This window comes from Pan paniscus, chromosome 12 (genome assembly GCF_029289425.2).
Source record: "Pan paniscus chromosome 12, NHGRI_mPanPan1-v2.0_pri, whole genome shotgun sequence".
Classification (NCBI taxonomy): Eukaryota; Metazoa; Chordata; class Mammalia; order Primates; family Hominidae; genus Pan; species Pan paniscus.
In genome coordinates, this window is record NC_073261.2 from 102,201,844 (window position 1) to 102,223,228 (window position 21,385).

General features: G+C 39.6%; 1 protein-coding gene across 12 annotated transcripts in view; it reads left to right on the top strand.

Moving 5' to 3' along the window:
* Nucleotides 1–21,385, top strand: part of ITSN2 (intersectin 2) — a 154,970-nt gene that overhangs the window by 40,100 nt on the left and 93,485 nt on the right. For all 12 annotated transcript variants that reach the window (XM_003827025.6, XM_008952389.5, XM_003827024.7 and 9 more), the window contains 11 exons: nucleotides 4,669–4,761; nucleotides 6,305–6,368; nucleotides 7,461–7,624; nucleotides 9,142–9,345; nucleotides 9,454–9,550; nucleotides 11,078–11,217; nucleotides 15,970–16,033; nucleotides 17,726–17,863; nucleotides 18,587–18,672; nucleotides 19,654–19,916; nucleotides 21,003–21,152. In XM_003827025.6, the coding sequence (XP_003827073.3) occupies nucleotides 4,669–4,761; nucleotides 6,305–6,368; nucleotides 7,461–7,624; nucleotides 9,142–9,345; nucleotides 9,454–9,550; nucleotides 11,078–11,217; nucleotides 15,970–16,033; nucleotides 17,726–17,863; nucleotides 18,587–18,672; nucleotides 19,654–19,916; nucleotides 21,003–21,152 (1,463 nt within the window). The remainder of the gene's footprint in view (nucleotides 1–4,668; nucleotides 4,762–6,304; nucleotides 6,369–7,460; nucleotides 7,625–9,141; nucleotides 9,346–9,453; nucleotides 9,551–11,077; nucleotides 11,218–15,969; nucleotides 16,034–17,725; nucleotides 17,864–18,586; nucleotides 18,673–19,653; nucleotides 19,917–21,002; nucleotides 21,153–21,385) is intronic.

The following is a 21,385-nucleotide window of genomic DNA, read 5'->3' on the forward strand; positions in this document are numbered from 1 at the left end:
ACTTGAAGATCTCTTCATGTACATTACTGTGTTTTTGGAGGGAGGCAAGTTAATGCATGGTTTCCACAGAAGAAGTAGAAGATCAAGGGTGTGCATGGGTTATGCTTGGAAAGAAAATGTTTACAGTTATTCCCCCTGCAACCCCCACTGCCGTGGGACCTACATCAGAAGAGGGGCACAGGTTGATAGTGCCTCTAACATAGCCTCCTGGATGACTGGCAAGTCTGAGGGTTTCCAGTGGAGTTTGAGTAATTGAGTCTAGTCCTTGTTTTTGGAGGGATTGCCCAAATTAGTCCCACTTGTTTTGTTTGTCCTCGCCACCAGCTGGGTGGAATTCATCCATTACTGAGATTGGGGGTGGGGGAAGACCTCTGGAAGTGATATGGACGGGAGATACATTTTCTGGGGTCATTCCTGATGTTCCTGATAGACTCTTGATAAGGCTCCTGATGGGGGATGGCAGACTCATAAGGTGCTTCCAACAATTTAGGAGAGCCATACCAAGGCATTTTTCTTGCAGAAGAAGGCTACAGGGGCAGTTCTACAAGAGAAAATATAATTAATTCCTCTCTTAATACCATACCTCCTGGGGTCTAAGGCATTTCTTCCTCAGGTGCCTTCTTGTTGCTCTACTGCCATTAAACCTGGGTTTCTCATTTCAGAGCCATAACTTTACCATTTCCTAGTGATCCAGAAGAGTTAGATGTAAGAGGGACATTTTCATAAACCCTAACCAGAATTAACTTTGAATCCTCTAGATCACTGGTCCCCAACCTTTTTGGCACCAGGGACCAGTTTCATGGAAGACAATTTTTCCACAGATTTGTGGTAGGGTGGTGGGAGGGGGTTGGTTTTAGGATGAAACTGCTCCACTGCAGATCATCAGGCATTAGATTCTCTTAAGAAGCATGCAACCCAGATCCCTCACACACACAGTTCACAATAGGGTTTGTGCTCCTATGAGAATCTAATGCTGCCACTGATCTGACAGGAGGTGCCGCTCAGGTGGTAGTGCTCGCTTGCCCACCGCTCACCTTCTGTGCGGCCAGGTTCCTAACAGGCCACAGACCAGTGCCAGTCCGTGGCCTGGGGGTTGGGAATTCCTGCTCTAGATCCCCTTTTACCTCAGTGGCCCAGCTGGAGGGTTTATGAACCAAGCCTGCCTGCAGTTGCTGTTAGGGGCTAGAAAGATGCATCATGTCCAGGAGTGGTCAGAGTAGAATCCTGAATTTTCACAATAGGTCTGTATATCTCCTGTGATACCCCACCCTTTAGCCCTGATCATTAGGGAGGAAGCAGCTAATAAGCAATGAATCCTTTCTAGAGACAGCTACAGTCAGTGACCACACTATCTTAAAGTATGTGGACCAGGAGGAGGTGATGGAAATAGAATCAGGCTGTCAGTGCATTGTTGAATGGCTTTTATGATAAAAGTGCATCCATGTCAGAATGCATATGGTCCAGAAAACCAAAAACATGACACAGATTGTGGGAGGTCAAGGCAGGAGGATCACTTGAGCCCAGGAGTTCGAGATCAGCCTTGGCAGCATAGTGAGACCCCGTCTCTACAAAAAATACAAAAATTAGCCAGCTGTAGTCGCACATACCTGTAGTCCCAGCTATTCAGGCGGCTGAGGTGGGAGAATCACTTGAGCCTGGGATGTCAAGGCTGCAGTGAGCCAAGGGTCACTCTGTACTCCAGCCTGGGCAACAGAGTGAGACCCTGTCTCTAAATTTTTTAAAAAAGAAACATGACACAGATTAGTTTCAAGGGCCATGACAGTGTGGGCATCGTGGGCTGATTGGTAACCTAAAAAAGTGTCAACAGGGGAATGTTTTAATGGGAGGGTCTATGCGTCAGTGGGGTGGAAGGTATAGGAGAAATGTTTGTACCTTCTGCTCAATCTTGCCGTGAACCTAAAACTGCTCTAAAAAGTCTATGTGAAAAACAAAAAAATACTGTCAATAGTTTGAGGCACCACTGATAGCCTGAGAGAGGGAACAAAGGTCCAATATAGTCAGTCTGCCAGGAGTCAAAGGGAACAATGCCACCTGCAATGAGACCTCCCCCACCATCCCCAAGTCACAGTTTGGCATGCAGTGGTATCCTCTGCACATTAGTCATACTTGATTTCAGTCTAAATCAGAGGCTGGGCCCATACTGTAGGTGTCTACATAGGTGACACAGACAATTCAATTAGCAGTTGAGATTTGTTTTCAATTTGTAGCCCCAGGGGGGTGTCTTTAATCTGTCAATCTGTAATTTTCCAAGTGGCAAACCAAACAGCTGGGTCATTGGCAGCAGCCCAAGAATCCAGGTTCTGCCCATGTCTCCTTTCAGTTCAGCATAGCTGCCTCTGAGGCTGAATAGCCACTGCCGCCCAGTGAACACCAGCAACTTGCAGCTTCTCTGATCTGAGGCTTCATTGATCCAGTAGCTTTACTATAAGCAGTGGAATGTGCATAAAGGTTTCCCTCAGAGGGATAGTTGCCACTTTTTTTTTTTTTGAGATTGCGTCCTGCCCTTGTCGGCACAGGCTGGAGTGCTATGGCGTGATCTCAGCTCACTGCAACCTCCACCTCCCGGGTTCAAATGATCCTCTTGCCTCAGCCTCCCGAGTAGCTGGGACTACAGGCATCCACCATCACACCCAGCTAATTTGTTTTGTATTTTTAGTAGAGATGAGGTTTCACCATGTTGACCAGGTTGGTCTTGAACTCCTGACCTCAGGTGATCCACCCGCCTCGGCCTCCCAAAGTGCTGGGATTACAGGCGTGAGCCACCGCGCCCGGCCGCTGCCACTTTTTAACGTAAAGCCAAAATACTGTTGGGGCCAGTGTCTATATCTTCTTTGATATACCATTTCTATTTGACAAGCAAGGCTTTTCAGGTTATTCCCACCTTGTGGAATTCAAGTTGACCCTCCCCAAAATGGGACTGTCAGGCTAGAGAATCACTAGGCCTTCATGGGTCAAGCCTTCTGATCCCAAGGATTATCTCTAGGTGAAGGCTACTTCCTTTTGCTAGAGGCTCCGATGGGCAGAATCATCAGTCACAGTGCCTTGTGCTGTCTTCACTACCCAGAGTTTAATTCTGTTGGAGTTTACCAGCCACCACTGCAGGTGGAGGTATTAATTTAGCCAGTAGTTATATACCAGACTGTTAATGTCTTTGTTTTGACAAATGTACTATGGTTGTGTCAGTTGTTAACATAGTAGAAATTGGGTGAAAGGTATATAGGAGCCATGTACTATCTTTGTGAATTTTCTGTAAATCTAAAATTATTCCAAATTAAAAGCTTATTTAAAAACTGGGCGCGGTGGCTTACGCCTGTAATCCCAGCACTTTGGGAGGCCGAGGTGGGTGGATCATGAGGTCAGGAGATCAAGACCATCCTGGCCAACATGGTGAAACCCTGTCTCTACTAATAATACAAAAATTAGCCGGGTGTGGTGGCGCATGCCTGTAGTCCCAGCTACTTGGGAGGCTGAGGCAGGAGAATTGCTTGAACCCGGGAGGCAGAGGCTGCAGTGAGCCGAGATCACTCCGCTGCACTCCAGCCTGGTGACAGAGCAAGACTTTGTCTCAAAATAAATAAATAAATAAATAAATATAAATAAAATAATAAAAACTACTAGATGGCTCTCTATAACTTCCAGGGTATGGGGTCAGGCTCTTGAGGATGGTATTTAAGACCTTTTTACAGTTAATTCCACCCTACCTGTTTATTATTACTAACTCTAGTTATTAGTCTGCTCAGTGCACTTAACAGCACCTTGCACATGCCTTGACTTCTCATGCTGCCCTTATGGTGTGAAATGTTCTTATCCCTCCTCTTCACGTGGCAAAATTCAAACCAAGCTTCAAGGCTCTGCCTCAGTGTTACCTTTCCTGTTATCTCATCCTTGGTGCTTCTAACTCAGAATTGGCACAGCTGTTTTGGTATCTGTATTAGTCTGTTTTCACACTGCTATAAAGAACTACCTGAGACTGAGTAATTTATGAAAAAAAGGGTTTAATTGACTCACAGTTCCACATGGCTGGAGAGGCCTCAGGAAACTTAAGGTGTAAGGCGAAGGGGATGCAAAGCACATCTTAACGTGGCAGCAGGAGAGAGAGAAGCAGCAAGGGGGGAAGTGCCACACTTTAAAACCATCAGCTATTGTGAGGAACTCACTCATTATCACAAAAACAACAAGGGAGAAATCCACTCCCATGATCCAGTCATCTCCCACCAGGCCCCTCCTCTGACACGTGGGGATTACAGTTCGAAATGAGGTTCTGGTGGGGACACAGGGCTAAACTATGGCAGTATATAGTTCTGCTTAGGATTTTTCACAGGTGAATACTGTAAGTACTGTTGTTTTCTAGAGCATGAATTCCTTGAGGGTGGGAATATTTTCTTCATCTTTTTATTGCCAGTATTTAGCTTGATGCCCATTTCCAGTGAGTGTGATATAGCACTTGTTCAATAGACGTTAATTGAGCCAATGAGTGAAAAGCCTTAGGGCTGTGCTATGTATGGTTATGATAGAGCTCTACTCTTTGTGTCACTCAAATATTAAATACTGTCATACAATGAACACTTGTGATTTCTATTTACATTTTAGAATTGTATTTTAAGCATTCTCATGTATACACTATAGTTTCTTCCACTTATGTTTCAGGAGGGCCAAACATGTGGGCTATTACCTCTGAAGAACGTACTAAGCATGACAGGCAGTTTGATAACCTCAAACCTTCAGGAGGTTACATAACAGGTTTGTGTTTATAATTAGTTTTATTAGTGAATTATGGTCCTTATGTGATATCTAAGAATTAGTTTTAATTTGACTGCCATCAAATTTGTGTTAATAAACGATAAAATTCATATCAATCAGAATTCTAGAAATTAAAGAAATGCTAACTTTATTTTTCCTGGGTCTTAATTTGTTGTTTTAAATTTGGGATATGGAAGATTTTTCCTGAATCCTAAATGATAGTCAAGAATTTCTGTGTAATTGTCTGGTTTCACATTTTAACATTATATCTAGAAAGTTTTCAGTTTATTTCTTAGATTCATTTCATGGAAAATCTAGACTTTTTTTTCTGGAATCTGTTTTCCTAATGCTAGCCCTCTGTCTTTGAGGCTACACCAAGCACTGATTGTTGATGCTAGCCCTTGTTTTGCAGAAAGACCCCAGAGCCAAAATGGGATTAATTTAGGTGTGCCTTTGAAATTTTTTTCTATTAATTAAACTTTTTTCTGTGCCAAAGTAGCTTAGTGCTTTACATACAATAATAGTAACTATGAGAACAATGATAGTTATTGAATTTTTACTATATACCAGATGCTATGCTAAGTGCATTATTTTATTTAACCTTTACAACAACCCTATAAAGTAGGCACTGTTGTTGTCTATATTTACAAATAGTGAAACTGAGACTAAGAGACGTTATGTAACTGCCTAAGGTTACAAAGATGGTTAGTGTTAATCTGGGCTATGATAGTAATTACCTTACCTGGTATCAGGATTTGATTACCCTGCTTACAGGTTAATAACTTTGTCCATTACGGGTGGAAGACCCAAGATTCCTGAGTCAGAGACAAAGAACCTTATGACTAACAGCATAACTAGCAAAATGAGCATTGGCATCTATCTTTCTGTTTCCTTTAGTGTTCCCTAAGTCCCACAGAGACAATGCAGAGAGCCCAGGAGAATAGTACACATGCTATGATTGTGTTACAGGAGAGGAACACTGAATTTGGGGAACCCACCCTTTTGTAGCAAGCAGTAAAGCAAGTTTGTCCCTTGTCTCAGTGGGAAACGTTACCGGATTCCTTAAGATTGCTCATTACAAACCCAATTCTGAGAAGTGACCCAGGCAGAGAGCAATTAGGGTCTTACATTATTGGTATACAAAGCAAGACACATAGGAGTGTGAAGAAACTCATGGAGGACTGTCTCTCCTAACACCTGGTACTTTTTATATTGAAACTCTTTTAGGGAATAGTGTTTTTAAATATAAATTTTACTAAGTGGAAGTATTTTTAAGGAAGACCCCAATTGTGCAAAAACTGAGATGAATCATCTTTCATCACTGATTAATATACAATAGAAGTGCAGATGTGACTTTTGTTTTAAAATATCTGTCTTATTAAAGTTATGTAAATAATTTTTATGTGTTTCTATTTCACTTATTCTTTAATGATTGGTATTAAAATTATAATAAATCATTAACATATACCCATTATTATTCAGAAGCATTGGAATAATTTCATTTACTAATGTGCTGCTTGGGTTTTGTTTTTATTACTTCCAGGTGATCAAGCACGTAATTTTTTCCTACAATCAGGTCTGCCGGCCCCTGTTTTAGCTGAAATATGGTAAAGTGTTTTGTAGATGAACCTAATTTTCTGATAGTATTTTGTTTTTTTGTAATATAGTGTTAACATAAAATTGTTTTTAGTTGCATTCTATTGGTTATTAAGAATATTTCTGCCAGCACTTTGGGAGTCTGAGGTAGGAGGATTGCTTGAGGCCAGGCTGGGCAACATAGTGAGAACCCTGTCTCTACAGAAAATTTAAAAAAAAATTAGCTGGGCGTGGTGGCCCACACCTCTAGTCCCAGCTACTCAGGGAGGCCAAGATGGAAGGATTGCTTGAGCCCAGGAATTCAGTGCTGCAGTGAACTATGATTGTGTCACTGCACCCTAGCCTGGATGACAGAATGAGACTCTGTCTCTTTAAAAAAAAAAAAAAAAAAAAAAAAGTATTTCTTCAGTTTTTTGGAAAATAAATTTTATTGAGCAAATGATTGAAAATAATTCAGGTTTAGTTCTCTAGGACAAATTTCTAATTTCATTATAATTTTCTAAGGAAAGATATATACATTATCATTGAGAAAAATTTCCTTATAATTTGGCAGAATCTCAATATCCTCTTTCTGTTATTTTGTAGTTTCATTTATTTCATAATCTATAAACCCCAAATTAGTCCTCGCTTCCCCTGCTCCTTCTTTAAAGAAACTATTCTCTATAATATCTGTTTTTTTAAAAACGTTTACAATAAGTAACAACCCCTGTCCCATCTTTCCACTTGGAATATTCTCATGCCTGGTAGAGTACGAGGCACATAGCAAGTATTCAGTAAATATTTGGACAGATGAATAAATTAAATTTAGAAGTATTATAATCTTGATTTTTTTTCTACCTAAACTGGTAGAATTCAGCCCAAAGGTCTCTAGATTCTGTTTTGACAGGCAGTGTTTTATTAGTTATTATCTCTGGTCAGTATTTCTTAAAGTGTAGGTTTTATCTTTTTGTTATTATATATTTTACATGTTAGATATTTTAAATTTAGTGATGATGTACACGTGAATGCCATATCATCATTTTTACTTTGTCAACCCCCAAAATAACGTTAGTTTTCCCACCACCACACCACATACCAATCTACCTACCTCATGCTCCTTTTAGGGCTTTATCAGACCTAAACAAAGATGGGAAGATGGATCAGCAAGAGTTCTCCATAGCTATGAAACTCATCAAACTGAAGCTTCAAGGCCAACAGTTGCCTGTGGTTCTCCCTCCTATTATGAAGCAACCCCCTATGTTTTCTCCATTAATTTCTGCTCGTTTTGGTAAGTATGTATTAATTTAAATACCTGTATTTGCTACTTAAACTTTATCCCTAGGCATATTTGAGTATTAGAAAAGGATTTGTTAGCACAAAATGACAGTCCCCAGATTCCAAGTTAATTTTCATGTTAGAGATAACAAATATTAAATTCACTGTCACAGGTAGGGGATCCATGTGTTCTGGTTTTCTAGGGACAGTTCTGATTTATGCCTTTTGTCCTGGCATCTGGTCCAGTTAGTGTCTCCTTTTACAACTCCTAGTTGCGTGATGAATTATATGGTCTCCCTAGGTATAGCCAATCCCAAATACTATTCTTAGTTTCCTCTCTCTATATATATATGTGAGTAATACAGAAAAAATTTTGAGCAGTTTTAAACTCACTTGAAATGGTTCGATTTGGGAGATAATTTAAAATTTTATGTAAGTTGAATTTTTTTAAAGGTTAATTAGCCAGCTAAATTTAGGGCCAAAAGTTGCAGACTTTGGGCTAATAAGTTCACGTATTCATCAGCGATAACTGGTTGGTATGTTTTCTGTTAATTTTGATCAGGCAATTTCTTATAGTTATATGTAGAAGCACTCATTTTGAATGGAACATTCAATTAGATATGTCTATGTATCTGAAACATGTTCCTTCACTACAGATCTTAGAATATAGAATTCTAGAGCTGGTTATAGGGGTGTGTGCCTGTAGTTCTGGCTGCTTGGGAGGCTATGGGTAGGATTGCTTGAGTCCAGGAGTTTGAGGTTGTACTGTGCTATGATCGCACCTGTGAATAGCCACTTCATTCTAGTCGGGGCAACATAGTGAGACCCCCATCTCAAACAAACAACAGACTCCACAAAATTATTTCACTATTTTAGTGAATTCTAAAGATAAATACTAAATCATTGTGTGACCATATTTATAAGTATTCTGCAGTTAATAAATGAATAAAAGTCATCACTTTGTTCCTTTTAAGGACTCATCCTTGAATTCATAGGAATGTTACTTACAAGAAAAGTAAAATATGTGACACACTTTCTTGCAAATAATGCATATGCACAAATGGATCTCATAAAGTATCTACTACTTAGAACCTTTTTGTTTGGGGGGAGTATGTGAGAGAGAGAGAGAAGAAGAATGTGTGTGTGTGTGTGTGTGTGTATTAGTCAAGTAACTTAGTAGCACTGTATTATCCTTTCACAAAAACCTCATTTGATCTGGTAATGTATTCTTTCCTTGAGGAGACTCATATTCAATTGGAAAAGGCTGCTTAGTTTTATTCATGATGAGAGAGGAGAATATTTAACTCTTTGCTAGGTATTTTCTTAGTTCATACAGGTCAGAGTATTAGTATTAAGAGCAGCAGTTTACCTCCCTCACTGCTGGGTCAAAGTAGTGAGTTTTTTTAAGGATAATTCATCTGTGTGTTTTGGTAAACATAGAGTCTGCCCACTGTACTGTAAACTTGTTTTTTGCATGTGTTTTATAATTGATTTTCTAGCACTGGAAAAAGTGTTTTCTTTTGACTTTAGGAATGGGAAGCATGCCCAATCTGTCCATTCCTCAGCCATTGCCTCCAGCTGCACCTATAACATCATTGTCTTCTGCGACTTCAGGGACCAACCTTCCTCCCTTAATGATGCCCACTCCTCTAGTGCCTTCTGTTAGCACATCATCATTACCAAATGGAACCGCCAGTCTCATTCAGCCTTTACCCATTCCTTATTCTTCTTCAAGTGAGTACTTTGTTTCTAATGAGTCATTATTTCATGTAAAGAAAGAAACTATTTGTGTTTGAACAGATACAAATTTCTTTCATACTTTTCCTTCTTTTTCTTTTTTAGCATTGCCTCATGGGTCATCTTATAGTCTGATGATGGGAGGATTTGGAGGTGCTAGTATACAGAAAGCGCAGTCTCTGATTGATTTAGGATCTAGTAGGTATGAATAGCTAACTCTGACAACTTTTTATGCTTTCAGTAAGAAGTCTTTATTTAACAAATGATTTTTTTAAAGCTTTGAGCTTACCTAAGTTTTACTTTATAATGGCCAAGTACAAATACTTAAGGTAAATTTACTACTTACAACTCACATAAAATAAATTTTTTATTTTTAGAATTATTAAGTGTCTGTGGCATTTTACTTTTGAAAAAATAATTCATGTAAACTAAAAATATTCTATATTTTAATTTTTTCTTTGCCTAAAGCTGTGTACTTTTCCTTTAAAAAATGTGTATATTTCCCAAGATGTCTCATACTCATTGTACATTGTTAATTTCTTTCTTGAGCAGATTCTACTAATTGGATATCTTTTAAATTTTACAAAGCACAAATGCATCAGTATTCATTACATTAATCACCCTTCATATAAATCACTATTATACTCTTCAGGATAGTGTACGGAGAGTGTTAGATTTGACCCAGAAGAACAACATTCATATCCCAGCTTGAACACTCACTGATTCTGTGGCCTTGCTTTTTCTTAACATCGCTGAGCCATAGTTTACCCATCTAAAAGATGGGGACTGTAGTATTTTTTAAGTTTGTTGGGAGGATTAGAAATATTTGTAAAGGCCTTAGTACAATATAAGGTCTGGCACAGAGCAGGTTCTTTATATGCGGTAGTCTCATGGAGTTCTATACTTCTTATGGTCTTTGCTTTACTAAGAATAGTGATAATTGCTTAAAATTTAAAAAAATGTAAAATGCAAAAGCAGTCACCATTGGCCAGGCACAGTGGCTCACGCCTGTAATCCCAGCACTTTGGGAGGCTGAGGTGGGCGGATTGCCTGAGCTCAGGAGTTCGAGACCAGCCTGGGGCAACATGGCGAAACCCTGTCTCTACTAAAAATGCGCACAAAAAAATTAGCCGGGCGTGGTGGCATGCGACTGTAGTCCCAGCTACTTGGGAGGCTGAGGCAGGAGAATTGCTTGAACCCGGGAGGTGGAGGTTGCAGTGATCCAGGATTGTGCCACTGCACTCCAGGCTGGCGACAGAGCGAGACTCTGTCTCCTCCCCAGAAAAAGAGAAAAGGCAGTCACCATTATAGTATAAAACAGCGATCCTCAACCTTTTTGGTACCAGGGACTGGTTTCATAGAAGACAGTTTTTTCACAGACTGGAAGCAATGGTTTTAGGATGAAACTGTTACATCTCAGATCATCAGGCATTAGATTCTCAAAGGGAGCATCCAACCTAGGTCCCTCACATGTGCCATTCACAATAGGGTTTGCACTCTTATGAGAATCTAATGCCACTGCTCACTGGACAGGAGCTGGAGCTCAGGTAGTAGTGCTCACTCACCTGCCACTCACCGAGCCCCGCTGTCCAGCCCGGTTTCTAACAGGTCTGTGGCCCGGGGGTTTGGGACCCCTGGTATATAAGATTCTTAATGCCTTGGTCTTATAAAATTTAATTAAATATATTTTATTTAGTAACATAAAAATTTTAAATAAATTTTTTTATAGCTCAACTTCCTCGACTGCTTCACTCTCAGGGAACTCACCCAAGACTGGGACCTCAGAGTGGGCAGTTCCTCAGCCTACAAGATTAAAATATCGGCAAAAATTTAATACTCTTGACAAAAGTATGAGTGGATATCTCTCAGGTAAGCAGCATACAGTGCTGAAGAGCATGAAAAAGGGTCTTTTATGTGGACTTCCACTGAAGAACTGTCATTTGAATTTGTATTGTGTAGCTCATCTGACATTTTAACATCCAAAAAATTTAGCAGGCATTTGATAAATACAAATACCTGAAGTTGTATAAGGATTCAAAGATAGATTCAACTTGATTGCTTTCTTCAAAGTTCTTACTGTCAAGTCGGGCACCAGATATACCCCCAACTTTTTGGCAAAAGACCTGTCCCTTAAGATCAGACCTCATCCTCTAAGCTTTGCAGTGAATAGAGAGCCACGGGTCACAAGAGAGAGTGTGTGGAACTTAGCCTCAGCTCACTTTTCCTGAGAATCCTCCTCTGCATTGGGCTTTTTCTCTGTTTATATAACCTCAAGTGAGCATTGCTCACCCTTTAATGCTCTAACCCAAATGTGACTGTAAAACTTGGCCTTAGTTCACTGTAAAACATTTGAGTCCAGGCCAGAACATCATCTGAACTGTACTAATTGAGAACAGCAAAGGAGACAAAAACAGAGGGTAATAGGCAAGTAGAGTTCCCACCTTCTAACTTTCCCACTCCCTCTTCACTCAGCAAGAAATTATGATTTAGGACCGAGTAAAGTAAGTATTTAAAAATAATAGAGCTTTAAGTGCTAAGGAACATAGAATGAGATATATTGAAGCTGAAGAGTTCAGATGAGGTATCTTTTAGGAAGGGAGCATTTAAGCTCCATGAAAAAGTTAGGATTTCGACAGAGATTGAACGTGGGGGCATTTGATGGTGACAAAGGAGAAATTAAGAGCAAAAAATACATGGCCTATTTGGAGAATGAAAAGTAGTCTGTGAAATAGGAGTCTAGGGTCTGTAGTTATGCAGAGAGGCAAGGGAACGAGCAGTAAGACTTTTGGAATCGATTGGACAAGCAAAAATATACAGTATTTTATTTAAAGATACATACCTATGTGATAACTATTTTTTAAAGCAAGGGAATTATGCATACAAAATTCAGGATAGTGGTTACCTCTTGTGGAAGCATGGGGATAAGTCAAGGAACATGGATAGATTCAAGGCATTTAGTAGTAATCTAGTTCTTAAGATGGGTGGTAGGTTCACGGGTGACCTATTATACTTCTTAGCTTACATATATACTTTGTATTTTTACATGTATTTCATATTACATAACTAAGATTTTCTGTAATTTTATCAAATTGCATGAAACAAGGTATGCTTTTTTGACACTTTTTTTTTTTACATTTTAATGTCTCTAAAATTAGGATGTGTGCCACAATTAGTGATGTCTTAGCACTGTGTCATAGTTTTATTAGCAGTGCTTTCTTTCTTATTCATAAAATAATAGTATGTCTTATAGCCAGTGGAATTTTAGATTCTGCGAAATATGGTATTGAACCATACTGGAGATTAATATAAAGTCATAATTCCTATTCTTTGAAAAAATTAACTTCTTTGTACCCTACATTTTGCATTTAAAAAGTTAATTTTGGCCAGGTGTGGTGGCTCACGCCTGTAATCCCAGCACTTTGGGGGGCTGGGGCAGACAGATCATGAGGTCAAGAGATCGAGACCATCCTGGCCAACATGGTGAAACCCCGTCTCTACTAAAAATACAAAAATTAGCTGGGCATGGTGGTGCACACCTGTAGTCCCAGCTACTCTGGAGGCTGAGGCAGGAGAATTGCTTGAACCTAGGAGGCGGAGGTTGCAGTGAGCCAAGATCGCGCCAGTGCACTCCAGCCTGGCAACAGAACGAGACTCTGTCTCAAAAAAAAAAAAAAAAAAAAAGTTTATCTTTGCTAGGCATAGCGGCATGTGCCTGTAGTCCCAGCTACTTGGGAGGATGTGGCAAGAGGATTGCTTGAGCCCAAGAGTCCAGCCTGGGCAACATAGTGAGATCCCATCTCTCTAATAAAAAGAAGTTATTTGTTTTCAACTGAACAAAAGTTGATGAAAAATACATTTACAAAAATGTTCACAACCTAAATGTTCATCGACAGGAGAATAGATAAATGACAGTATATTTACATAACAGAATAAAGCGATAAAACCAAATGAACTGCTGATACCTGCAACAACATGAATGACTTTCACAGGTATGGTATTGAATGAAAGCAGCCCAAAAGGACCATACCATTTAACCCATTTATATGAGGCTGAAGAACAGGAAACCTAATTAATGGTGATAGAAATCAGAATAATGTGGTTACTGTGTGGGGAAGGGGCCATGTGCAAACCTTCTGAGTTGCTGGAAACATTCTGCATCTTGATACAGGTGTGTATGTGCATACCTGTGTAAAAATTCATTAGGCAGGCCGGGTGCAGTGGCTCACACCTGTAATTCCAACATTTTGGGAGGCTGAGGCGGGCGGATCACTTGAGGTCAGGAGTTTGAGACCAGCCTGGTCAACATGGTGAAACCCCATCGCTACTAAAAATATAAAAATTAACCAGGCGTGGTGGTGGACGCCTGTAATCCTAGCTACTCTGGAGTCTGAGGCAACAGAATTATTTGTGCCTGGGAGGCAGAGGTTGCAGTGAGCTGAGATCATGCCACTGCACTCCAGCCTGGGTGACAGAGCTAGACTACGTCTCAAAAAAGAAAAAATTATTAGGCAGCACACTTAAGAGTAGTACGCTTTGTATAAGTACTGTAACTATAACAGTATAAACAGAGGTGATTTTGCATTGGAATATGAAGGGCAGTGAATGGGGAGCCAACTGTGGGGAAGTGATCCCTAATGTAACTTCATTAGTATATGTCACATTGTACGAAGGTTGTGTATTATGGTGTTTTTTAGGGAATGTCATTATTATTCTGAGACCTACAAGGGTAAAGCTATATATCTGTAGGTAAAGACAAGGTTTTCTATAAAAAGAGTAGTTGCTGCTGGTGTCCTTAAGCTGAGCATGAGCCCCAAGAACATGAGGATGAGGCTAACCTGGACTTATATGTTTGTTTTGTTCAATAAGTGTAGGAGTTGGTGATCCTTTTTTTTTTTTTTTTTTTTTTTGAGACAGAGTCTTGCTCTGTTGCCCAGGCTGGAGTGCAGTGGTGCGATCTTGGCTCACTGCAGCCTCTGCCTCCCCGGGTTCCAGCGATTCTCCTGCCTCCTACAGGCACACGCCACCACGCCCAGCTAATTTTTTTTAGTAGAGACGGGTTTTGCCATGTTGGCCAGGCTGGTCTCGAACTCCCGACCTCAGGTGATCCGCCCGCCTTGGTTTCCCAAAGTTCTGGGATTACAGACGTGAGCCACCGCGCCTGTCCACTGGTCTGTTTTTCCCTTTTTTACTTCTCTTCTCCTCCCCCTAAACATAGTTTTTGAAAATTTATTTAGATCAAGTCATTGATGTAACTGTTTCCTGAATCACATACTTTCTGGGCACTCTCTTAGGCACAGGAATACAGACAGGGGCAAGACATGGTTCATATCTTTGAAGAGCCCATATAGTGAAGAGCTCATGTAATCAAGGTGTTTGGTTACTTGTTTAAAAGTGCTGTGATTAATATAGATGAGAAAGTGACTAACTCCAAGGATATAAGAGAGAATGTTTCACAGAAGAAAAGAGATTAGAGCCAGATTTCAGAGGATAGACTACAAAGTAAAGAATTGAGGGTCTGGCATTCTAAGCAGAGGATATAGGATATCCAGAGGCTTGGCCGACTAAGAGTGTACATACATGTTCAAATGAGTTTTACTTAGTAAGTAAGATACTCTGTTGGCTCTCTATGGCCCTTTGTATTACTCAGACTTTGCCTCACACATATAAAGCCCTCCACGAGTATGATTTTTAACCATTTACATTCCTCCTCCTTCTCTCTTCTGTTTGCTCTATTGCCTGATGCTAAGGGATCTTCTTTCAGTCCAAAAGGATCTTTTTTCGGTCCAAAAGCTGAAATAGTAGTTTTGAACTTTTTTTCAGGTTTGAAATAGCCTTCCATCTCTCTTATTTAGAAGAATCTTCCTTTTAACACAAAGACCTCCTCAAATCAAATTTCCTAAGTGAAATCTGAGGAGTAATTAATAGGGCGAGGCTGTGAGTTTAATTTCCAGTGTTTTTATGTGATTTATGTTAAATGTCCAGATTAAAAAAATAGAATGAAAATATTTTAAAAGTTATATAATATAAACATTTAGCTGCATGTGGTAATACATGGTTGCTTTGATTATCAAGTCCTATGTTGAAAGCCTAGTGGGACAATAAATCTAGCTGCATTTGGCTGGCTTTTGTTGTAGTTGGAGCTGTTGCTGAGGCAGTGTTGGCAGATGTAATCTCTTGTGTAAGAGTTGTTTTGGACAGGCCTTGACTCGGGCTGAACCCAGAGTAGCGCCTGACTCTTCTGCTACTCACGGCTCAGTCACGTAGGAGTGGGAAGTGCTGCACCTGCTGGGAGTACAAGAGGGCCCACAGTCTTGGCCTCTGATACTCTGTGTGCCTGATGTCTTGTTCTTTCACGTTAGCCACTTGTGTGTATTATTATCTTGCTGAAAAGACAGGGGAGAGCACTCGATACTGCTAATTCTAGATTTAAAATTCCTTGGGGCAGTGACTGGGTTTAATTGCCACTGAATGCTTAGCACCTAGCACGTGGTAAAAACATTTTGATGTTAAAAGTTCCCAGGATACCCTGGTAGCATTGTTATTTTACAGATACAGCTAATTTGTTATGCATAACTTTAAAGATGCTAAAGAATTCCTTTATGATTTTCCCCACTTAATCAGGTTTTCAAGCTAGAAATGCCCTTCTTCAGTCAAATCTTTCTCAAACTCAGCTGGCTACTATTTGGTAAGTTTGTCCCTTAATTACATTTGATTAATTTAACTATGCATTAATTAATTAAACTCTCTCTCCCCTATTACAAGAAAGATACTGTTTCTGTAAAAGTTTGTGACTCAGAGATGCTCTATAAAAGCAGCCATTTGAAAGTTAGTATTAAGCTTGGAGGCAAATGTAATTGTGCAGAATGTTGTTGTACCCTTAAGCTACACCAAATTTACAAAAAATATTTTCTTCAACAATAGATTAATCTTGGCATACAATAACTTTTTAACTTTGTAAACCTTTTAATTTTTTAAAACTTTTTGACTCTTGTAATAACACTTAGCTTAAAACACAAACACATTGTACAGAAAGATATTTATATCCTATTCTTTAAGCTCTTTCTTGTTTTTAAAATTTATTTTTACTTTTTAAACTTTTGGTAAAAACTGAGACACAAAGACACCCATTAGCTTAGGCCTGTAGAGGGTCAAGATCATCAGTATCACTATCTTCTACCTCCACATCTTGTCTCACTGGAAGGTGTTTGGGGCAATAACGCGCATGGAGCCATTGTCTCCTATGATAACAATGCCTTCTGGAATTTCTCCTGACTGACCTGCCTGAGGCTGTCTTACAGTTAACTTTTTTTTTTCTGTAAGTAGAAGGAGTACATTCTAAAATAACAATAAAAATAAAGTCTAGTAAATACATAATCCAGTAACATATTAACAGATGTTTATTGTTATTGAGTGTATGTACTGTAGATAATTGTATATGCTGTACTTTTCTACAGCTGGCAGTGCAGTATGTTTGTTCAGACTAGCATCACCACAGACACATAGGTAATGCATTGCATTATGACAGCTACAGTGTCCTTAGGTGGTAGGAATTTTTCAGCTCCATTATAATTTTATGGGACCACCATTATAAATGTAGTCCATTGTTGACTGATATGTCATTATGCAGTTCATGACTATATTTTACTAGAAAAACTGTTGTTTTCTTTCATCTAATCCCTTCTATGGAGAATCAGAGAATATCTCATTTTTAATATAGGTAAATGTGATTTGGTAGGTGAATTAACCATGGAGTAAGACAAGCCACTTTCTCAGAAGGGGTAGTTACTTCTCTTTCTGTTTCAAAGTTTCTTCCCTCTCTTTTATGTCTTGAAAATCAAGGGTAAAAAATTAATTCACTATTGAAGTACATACTTACATACTTACATTCAATAGTGAGTTACGTAAATGTACGTATTTACATTTCACTAAAATAAGTGTACCCAGCAGTTTTACCATCATTATCCTTCTTTTAAAAATAAAAAATTGGCCGGGCACCGGTGGCTCACGCCTGTAATCTCAGCACTTTGGGAGGCTGAGGCGGGCGGATCACGAGGTCAGGAGATCGAGACCATCCTGGCTAACACGGTGAAACCCCGTCTCTACTAAAAATACAAAAAATTAGCCAGGCGTGGTGGCGGGCGCCTGTAGTCCCAGCTACTCAGGAGACTGAGGCAGGAGAATGGCGTGAACCCGGGAGGCGGAGCTTGCAGTGAGCTGAGATCGCGCCACTGCACTCCAGCTTGAGCGACAGAGCTAGACTCCATCTCAAATAAATAAATAAATAAATAAATAAAAGTAAAATAAAAATTGAACTTTTAAGGCAATATTTTACTCCAAATAGACTTTATTAAGTTGTGAATTTTAACATTTTCTTTAGGACTCTGGCTGACATTGATGGTGATGGACAGCTAAAAGCAGAAGAGTTTATTCTTGCAATGCACCTTACTGACATGGCCAAAGCTGGACAGCCATTACCACTGACTTTACCTCCTGAGCTTGTTCCTCCATCTTTCAGGTGAGTGTGCCTGGAGGTGGAGAACTATGGTTTTGATAACTTGGCAGATGTGATTTAGAAGAGAGTTAAATATTTGCACTGCCATTGATTTTAGTATTCAACAAGTTATACTTGAAAAGGGTACATATTAGAAGTAGGTGTGGGCCAGGCATGGCAGCTTACGCCTGTAATCATAACACTGGGAGCCAAGGTGGGAGGATCACATGAGGCCAGGAGTTCAGGACCAGCGTGGACAACATAGTGAGACCCCGTATCTACAAAAATAAAAATAATTAGCCAGGTGTGGTGGTGTGCGCCTGTAGTCCTAGGTACTCTGGAAGCTGGGGCAGGAGGATCACTAGAGCATAGGAGTTCAAGGCTACAGTAAGTTGTGATTATGCCACAGCACTCTAGCCTGGGCAGCAGAGCAAGACCCTGCCTCAAAAAAAAAAAAAAAGAAGTGGATGTGTTTTCATTATGTTATACATAGGGAGGCTAATGACTAAAGAGATAAAGAAAAACTTGCCCAAGAACCAAAATTAGCTGAACCGTGATTTGAATCCAGTTTTCTCTGTCTTGAATATCCATATACTACTGTATTTTGTAACGACATACCAAATTGTTTTAAATATCTTTAATACTGTATTCCCAATATCAAATTGCTGTAATCACTGGTAGTCTGTGTAATCTAGTCTGAAAATGTCCAGACTACATGATGCTAACTTTGTTGTTTGATTTTTTTAGAGGAGGAAAGCAAATTGATTCCATTAATGGAACTCTGCCTTCATATCAGAAAATGCAAGAAGAGGAGCCTCAGAAGAAATTACCAGGTACCACTGAGTGTCAAAGTTGTATATTTATACTGAGTTCTTTTAAATTCTACCTTTAAATGTAATGGAATATTTAGAATTTTTATATTTTTAATATTTGATGTGCATATGAGAAAAAACTATTTGATAGTTGGGATGTATTTTGGTATTGATAAAATTAAGATGGTCAAAATGAGAAGAGTGTGAAGGAAGAAGAGACAGTTAGATGTATTTGACAGGATTATAGACATCTGAGTTAAAGTATTTCTCCTAATTTAGGCTGAGTTATTAGAGGAAACTTTGTAATGAAATCTTTACCTTTAAAAACATTTAAATATTGGTTGAAAGAATACATTTGTAGCTGTTTTAATATATTAGGATGTTAATGACATCAAAACAAATGTATAACCACACAGCTTTGATTGTCCTTGAAGAAGAGAAAAAAGTTGAAAAAGTTTTTTTTTTTTTTCCTTGTTGCCCAGGCTGGAGTGCAACAGCACAATCCCGGCTCACTGCAACTTCCGCCTCCTGGGTTCAAGCGATTCTCCTGTCTCAGCCTCCTGAGTAGCTGGGATTACAGGTGCCTGCCACTATGCCTGGCTGATTTTTGGTATTTTTAGTAGAGATGGAGTTTCACCGTGTTGGCCAGGCTGGTCTTGAACTGCTGACCTCAGGTGATCCGCCCACCTCGGCCTCCCAAAGTGTTGGGATTACAGGCATGAGCCACCACACCCAACCGAAAAAGTATTTTTATTGGCAAGTTTATAAAAATTATTTCTCTCTTGATTGGATTCAAACTTAAAAATTTGTTTTTCTAAAATTGAATATCCTTGAAGAAAGTAGATATTTTTCCACTTAGATTTGAGTTAAAATTATCCTTAGGAGAAGTATTCAAATACTGATAGCACTCAAATGATCACAAGGCATAAGTATATAGAAACTAGATTACAGGTTCTGTAGGCTGTTAATGTGTGTGGATGCTGATAGGCATACCTTGTTCAGTTACTTTTGAGGACAAACGGAAAGCCAACTATGAGCGAGGGAACATGGAGCTGGAAAAGCGACGCCAAGCCTTGATGGAGCAGCAACAAAGGGAGGCAGAACGTAAAGCCCAGAAAGAAAAGGAAGAGTGGGAACGAAAACAGAGAGAATTACAAGAACAAGAATGGAAGAAACAACTTGAATTAGAAAAACGCTTAGAGAAGCAACGGGAATTGGAGAGACAACGAGAGGAAGAAAGGAGAAAAGAGATAGAAAGACGAGAGGTTATTTTTAAGTTTTTTACTTCTTAAGAAAATCATTACATTTAATAAGTGACTATATTTCATTTGATTAAAAAATGCTTATTTTTGAATTTTTGTTTTGCCTTTTGCTCTGCATCATTTCATTCTTACCCTATACAAATCTGATCCTTCCTTCCCTTGAGGAGGGAAAGAGGCTTCTTGCTTATAAGGAGTTTTCAGAACTGGTAAGTGGTACAGAAAGCATCCTCTGCAGGTGATATCTCAATCAAAGGAGGATCGACTGCAGAGCTAAGTTGAGTGAGGAGCTAAGGTTAGTTAGCCAACTGAGCAAGTCATTAGACGAAAGCAAGTTTAAGATCCAGATTAAGAGTCCAAGGAATTGGAGAGACAGAAAGATGAGAGCTGGGCATTGAAAGTCTCTCTAGAGAGGAATCAAGAGGATGGGCTTGCACAGGCCTTTGGGATAGTGTTGCTGGGAAAGAAGGGTCCTTAGGAGGACTGGCTGTGTTTTAAAGGGCCAGGGATGGAGCACAGGAAGTTATTTCACACTGAAATAATATAAATAGAATTTTTCCCCCAGATACCAGAATAGAGGGAAAATTATTCCTGTTAACATTTATATTTATGAAGTCATTCTGTAACTTATTAAGAGAAAAATGACTGTAACAAAAGGATGGTCTTCCAACCTGGGCAACATGGTGAAACCCTGTCTCTACAAAAAGTACAAAAATTAGCCAGGTGTGTGGTGGTGTGTGCCTGTAATCCCAGCTACTTGGTGGGGCTGAGGCAGGAGAATCGCTTGAGCCCAGGTGGTGGAGGTTGCAGTGAGCCAAGGTGGTGCCACTGCACTCCAGCCTGGGTGACAGAGCAAGATGCTGTCTGGAAAAAAAAAAAAGATCTCGTGAAGAAATGAGAAAATATGATAGATGAAGCCACTTTCTTGGAAGTCTTTAAGCCCATTAATAAAACTAGATTTGCCTAGCTACCCTTAGGCACTAAAGCCACTAAGTGCTAAACTCTGCCTAACTTTTATTGTTGTCTTCCCAGTTTTTGAATCGTGCAAAATTTTTAATTTAAAAATTAAGTATAATTCCTTTTTTTTTTCAGGCAGCAAAACAGGAACTTGAACGACAACGTCGCTTAGAATGGGAGAGAATTCGGCGACAGGAGCTTCTCAATCAAAAGAATAGAGAACAAGAAGAAATTGTCAGGTTAAACTCTAAAAAGAAGAATCTTCATCTTGAGTTGGAAGCACTGGTATGGCTGAAGTTTAAGTGAAATTTATCTGAATGATGATAGAGCTACCTGTTGAAAAATGTAATTGTGGGCCAGGCGTGGTGGCTCACACCTGTTATCCTAGCACTTTGGGAGGCCGAGGCAGGCGGATCAACTGGGGCAGGAGTTTGAAACCAGCCTGGCCAACATGGTGAAACCCCATCTCTACTAAAAAAAAAAAATTAGCCAGCTGTGGGCTGGGCATGGTGGCTCAC